Source organism: Bison bison, unplaced genomic scaffold (genome assembly GCF_000754665.1).
Source record: "Bison bison bison isolate TAMUID 2011002044 unplaced genomic scaffold, Bison_UMD1.0 scf7180017864283, whole genome shotgun sequence".
Lineage (NCBI taxonomy): Eukaryota > Metazoa > Chordata > Mammalia > Artiodactyla > Bovidae > Bison > Bison bison.
Window position 1 is genome coordinate 1,227,135 of NW_011494855.1, and position 5,439 is coordinate 1,232,573.

At 38.6% G+C, this 5,439-nt stretch overlaps 1 protein-coding gene across 1 annotated transcript in view; it reads right to left on the minus strand.

Moving 5' to 3' along the window:
- Positions 1–5,439, minus strand: part of TNNI3K (TNNI3 interacting kinase) — a 350,776-nt gene that overhangs the window by 128,506 nt on the left and 216,831 nt on the right. The window contains exons 18-19 of the mRNA XM_010849426.1: positions 2,575–2,627; positions 2,045–2,097 (exon numbers count right to left, since the gene is read on the minus strand). Of these exons, the coding sequence (XP_010847728.1) occupies positions 2,045–2,097; positions 2,575–2,627 (106 nt within the window). The remainder of the gene's footprint in view (positions 1–2,044; positions 2,098–2,574; positions 2,628–5,439) is intronic.

Sequence of the window (5,439 nt, forward strand, 5' to 3'; positions counted from 1 at the left end):
ATTTTGGAGCCCCCAAAAATAAAGTCTGACACTGTTTCCCCATCTATTTCCCATGAAGTAATGGGACCAGATACCATGCTCTTAGTTTTCTGAATGTTGAGCTTTAAGCCAACTTTTTCACTCTCCACTTTCACTTTCATCAAGAGGCTTTTTAGTTCCTCTTCACTTTCTGCCATAGGGTGGTGTCATCTGCATATCTGAGGTTATTGATATTTCTCCTGGCAATCTTGATTCCAGCTTGTGTTTCTTCCAGTCCAGCGTTTCTCATGATGTACTCTGCATATAAGTTAAATAAGCAGGGTGACAATATACAGCCTTGACGTACTCCTTTTCCTATTTGGAACCAGCCTGTTGTTCCATGTCCAGTTCTAACTGTTGCATCCTGACCTGCATACAGGTTTCTTAAGAGGCAGGTCAGGGGGTCTGGTATTCCCATCTCTTTCAGAATTTCCCACAGTTGATTGTGATCCACACACTCAAAGGCTCTTGCCTAGTCAATAAAGCAGAAATAGATGTTTTTCTGGAACTCTCTTGCTTTTTCCATGATCCAGCGGATGTTGGCACATTGTAGACCCTTCATAAATGTTTGTCGAGTAAGAGTACTACCTGGCAGTGTGAAAAAAGTGCTACAAAAGCACAGACAGAAAAGTGTGTGGGGAGGAGGTGGAAGGGGCAGTTTACAGGACGGAAGGTACTTAAAATGGGTAAACTTTTCTTGGCCATGCGAGATAATTAGACTTTCTCGAGGTGGGATGTAATGAAAGGTTTTTTAGGCAGAGAATATGACCCTGGGAGAGTCATAAATCTGTGAAAGTGAATAAAATATTTGGGGAATAGCCAGATGGCTTGTATGTATGTTGCAGGAATCATTGGGGACTTTAGAAAATGTTTAGTGGAAAATGAAGTCACAGAAGAGTCTTGGGTTCAGACTGGGGGGAGAGTGTTATAACATTTTAATGCTTCCCAGGTGGTGCTAGAGGTAAAGAATCTGCCTGCCAATGCAGGAGATGCAAGAGAAGTGGGTTTAATCCCTGGATCAGGAAGATTCCCTGGAGGAGGAAATGGCAACCCACTCCAATATTCTTGCCTGGAAAATTCCATGGACAGAAGAGCCTGTGGACTATAGTGGACCATAGTCCATGTGGTCGCAGAGTCGGACAGGGCTGAATGTGCACACACACACACACACAACATTTTAAGCATCATTGACGATTTACAGGAAGAAGTGAATTGTCAGAACACAACACTTGGCTGATGTTGCAAAGAATGAACTGGAGGAGAGGACTGGAATTAAAAGCCTAGAACAATGGTCCAGAAAAGAGAAGGGGAAGACCTGAACTGAGGCAGTGGTAAATGAAAGTTTGGGATGCACTAAAAAAGAAAAGAAATAGAAACAAACATAAAAAGTGATTGAGCAGTGTGTAAGCAGAAGCAGGAAAAGGAAGGAACAGAAATTAGCCCAAGCTTGGGTAATTAAATAACACAGCTAAGTCAGAAAGAGACGTACACTCCTTCATGGGGAGGTGAGAGGGAAAAGCAGATAATGAATCTAAATGCAGACATTTTCAGTACAATTTATGTTTGCTTCAGATGTTATAATTTATATTTTTCTTAAACATTAATGCTTGACTGTATCACCTATCGCCTTACAATGTTAAAATGGAAAACTATAAATTGTTAATAGATGCAGGTAAACTATGGATTTTATGGTTACCTATTAAATTTTAACTCTACCACTTAATAAGGAGATCTAAACATGAAAGTCAATTATCCATGCCCGCCATGTACTTTTCAATTAGATTTGAAACAAATTCTGTTACTTTTTCTGTAACATTTTTCAAATATATATCTAATCTATTTCTCTAACAGAGCCTTGAAATAGTTCTTTTGGGGGCTTACTAAAAATAAAAACATAAAACATTATCCTGCCTCTGGGACAATGACATTTCTTCCAGTTAAAGCTGCTTTCATCTCCTGTTCTCTCATGCTGAGTTTACACATTCTAACTGTTTCATAATTATAGGGAACGTGAGCCGCAACAAACCCCAGGTTGTTTTGTCATGTTGTCTTCATCCAGAGACTGCAGAAATCTTGATTCTGGGGAAAAGAGAAAACAAATTCATGTCAAAGGAAATATTTTAAAACCAAGGTCAAAGATTATAGCCAAAAGTTTGAAACCCCAAGGAAACCTGTCTCATTTAAATTTTTACTTCCATTTTTTTAGCTGAGGATATAAAAGAGGAAAAACTGAAAAGAAATGACATACTTTTAAAATTAATTGAAAAATTTAAAAATTCATTTGTTTTTAATTGGAGGATAATTGCTTTACAATATTGTGTTGGTTTCTGCCATACAACGAAATGAATCAGACACAGGCACACACATGTCACCTCCCTCTTGCTAATTGAAAACTTCCCAGTACCCCTCCATGACAACTTGAAATGTGAATAATTTAGAGAAATATAGCTGTCGGGGTGATAACCATTTTCAGGTTTATCATATAATATCTCCACCGATGAGGAAGGAAGAAAGAAACTGATGTCACTGGGGATGCATTATTCATTGAAATCTCACCTCCGAAATCTGCCACCACAGCATGCCCATCCTCATAGAGAAGAATATTGTGACTGTAAAAAAATAAAAAGTAGATTTTGAGTAACGTTTACTATTTTCAGTCTGAATGGTCTCTCAAGGAAGAGGATGACAATCATCATTTGTTTACCCCAGAAGTTAAACAACTCCCCAAAAGTTAACAGACATCTCAGGTTAGTGACTCTGATTTTCGTAGTTTACTAATCTGAAAGGAATGTTTATATAATGTGATCATCTTATCTTTGACTTTGAAAGTATTCAAAGTATTTTACTTTAGGTATACCTTCTAAACTTGTCAAAGACCCATTAGCTGAAGATAAGTTTTTCAGCTCTTTGAAGTTCAGTTGCTAACAAAATTTGGTTACAGGCAGTAGTAAAAGGTATCTGTGAGCATATCAGAGTCAGAGCAAGGGAACAAGTTTGCCAGAACTCTAGGTACAAGGGCAGTTCAAGGGAGGACCTGACATGAATATAGGAAAAGGACTCTCTATGGAAAATGTCTTGGTCAATATGTTCTAGCTGGTATCCTAGAAAAAAAAGTGTTTTTAAGGCCTGTGAAATGAGGCCAGCTAAAGCACTTTTTAAGCTCTTGGAGAGGAAAACATAGAAAGGTCTTCAAAGTCTCCTTTCCAAACTAGAATTCAAGCTAGAACAAGGCTATCCTTTTCAAGGACAACTCTCTGTGACCTCCTGGACTGGACTGTAGCCTGCCAGACTCCTCTATTCATGGGATTTTCTAGGCAAGAATATTGGAGTGGATTTTCTAGGCAAGAATATCTCCTTCTCCAGGGGATCTTCTTGACCCAGGGATAGAACCCATGTTTCCTGTGTTTCTTGCATTGGCAGACAGATTTTTTATCACTGTGCCACCTGGGAACAGAGAAGTAAGAGGATGTCAAAATGAAAAGCCCCCTGAAATGTTATCTTTAACTGTAAATTACCAATTAATACAGTCAGTGAGAATGACACTGTCATGATAAAAAACTCTCCAGTATCAGGAGCTCTCTGGAAGTTCAAGGACAAAAAGAAGAATGAATCAAAAATGCTGTACCACTAGATTACTTGAAGGATTTAGGTGTGTTATTATACCACAGTCCCTTAATCTATCAAAAGATAATGAGGGTCACAGTCCATAGATATCATTAAAACATGCTAAACATGAATTACCAATTGAATTAAATGATTATATGTATAGTATCCTATCCATTAATTTAATTTTAATTCAAATTAATAATGTAGAACTATGGTTATCAAAATAGTTAGCAGCATATTCTCAATACAAATAACAGATATATAAATGAAGTTGCCCTAGTTGAACACCAGAAAAGGCTGACAGAAACCCTACTTAATCTTCACCTGTTTCAAAATCACAGTCCTTGAGGCAACAGCTTAAAATTTTGGATGTTGTGTGTGCAGGCCTGTTAAGTCACTTCAGCTGTGTTAGACTCTGCAATCCTATGGATGGTAATCCACCAAGCTCCTCTGTCCATGAGAAGCCTTGGGCATATTTTGTTTATTCATTTGCATGTTTAAATTTCTTCTAAATTATTTATGTTACTAAAAATAAGGATGATAATGCCAGGTAACTGGAATTGGGATAGTTTAGCATAATTTTACTCTTCAAGCAAAAGAAATGGCTTCCCTGATGGCTCAGTAGTAAAGAATCCATCTGCAATGCAGGATACACAGGTTCAATCCCTGGGTTGGGAAGATCCCCTGGAGAAGGAAATGCCTACCCATTCTAGTATCTTGCCTGGAAAACCCCATAGACAGAGGAGCCTGATGGGGTACAGTCTATGGGGTTGCAAAGAATCAGACACAGCTGAAGTGACTAAACAACAGCAAAAGAAACAAATGAATTTGATCACTGGGCTGCCCTGTTCCTCGTGGTATGAGGGGCAGGATGTCTGAGGATACAGGGATCATGCTGATAGTTGTAACTACAGCATTTTTAGCATGTGCTTATTTTGGGCACACTGCTTACACTCCTTATCACATTTGATTATACTCATAAACGTTTTTTAAACAAATAAACTTAAAAAGTCACAAGTTTGGTAGCATAAAGATCACATTAGTTAATAAGCAAGTACTTATTGAATTGTGGTTGTTTAGACACTAAGTTGTGTCTGACTCTTTGTGACCCCATTACCTGCAGCACGCCAGGCTTCATTGACCTTCACTATTTCCTGGAGTTTGCTCAAACTCATGTCCACTGAGTTGGTGATGCCATCCAACCATCTCATCTGCTGTCTTCCCTCTCCCCCCTCCCCTCAATCTTTCTCAGCATCAGAGTCTTTTGTAATGGGTTGGTTCCTTGAATCAGGTGGCCAAAGTACTAGAGCTTCAGCTTCAGCATCAGACCTTCCAGTTAATATTCAGGGTTTCTTTGCTTTAGGATTGACTGGTTTGATCTCCTTGACGGCCACAGGCTTCTCAAGAGTCTTCCCCAGCACAATTCAAAAGCATCAGTTCTTCCGTGCTCAGTCTTCTTCATGGTCCAACACTCATATCTATACATGGCTACTGGAAAAACCATAGCTTTGACTATACAGATCTTTGTTGACAAAGTTATGTCTCTGCTTTTTAGTATGCTGTCTAGGTTTGTCATAGGTTTTCTTCAAAGGAACAAGCATCTTTCAATTTTGTGGCTACAATCACATCTGCAGTGATTTTGGAGCCTAAGAAAAGAAAATCTCTCATTGTTTCCACTTTTCCCCATCTATTTTCTATGAAATGCTGGAACAGGATGCCACAATCTTCATTTTTTGAATGTTGAGCTTTAAGTCAGCTTTTTCAGTCTCCTCTTTAACCCTCATCAAGAGTCTCTTTAGTTCCTCTTCTCTTTCT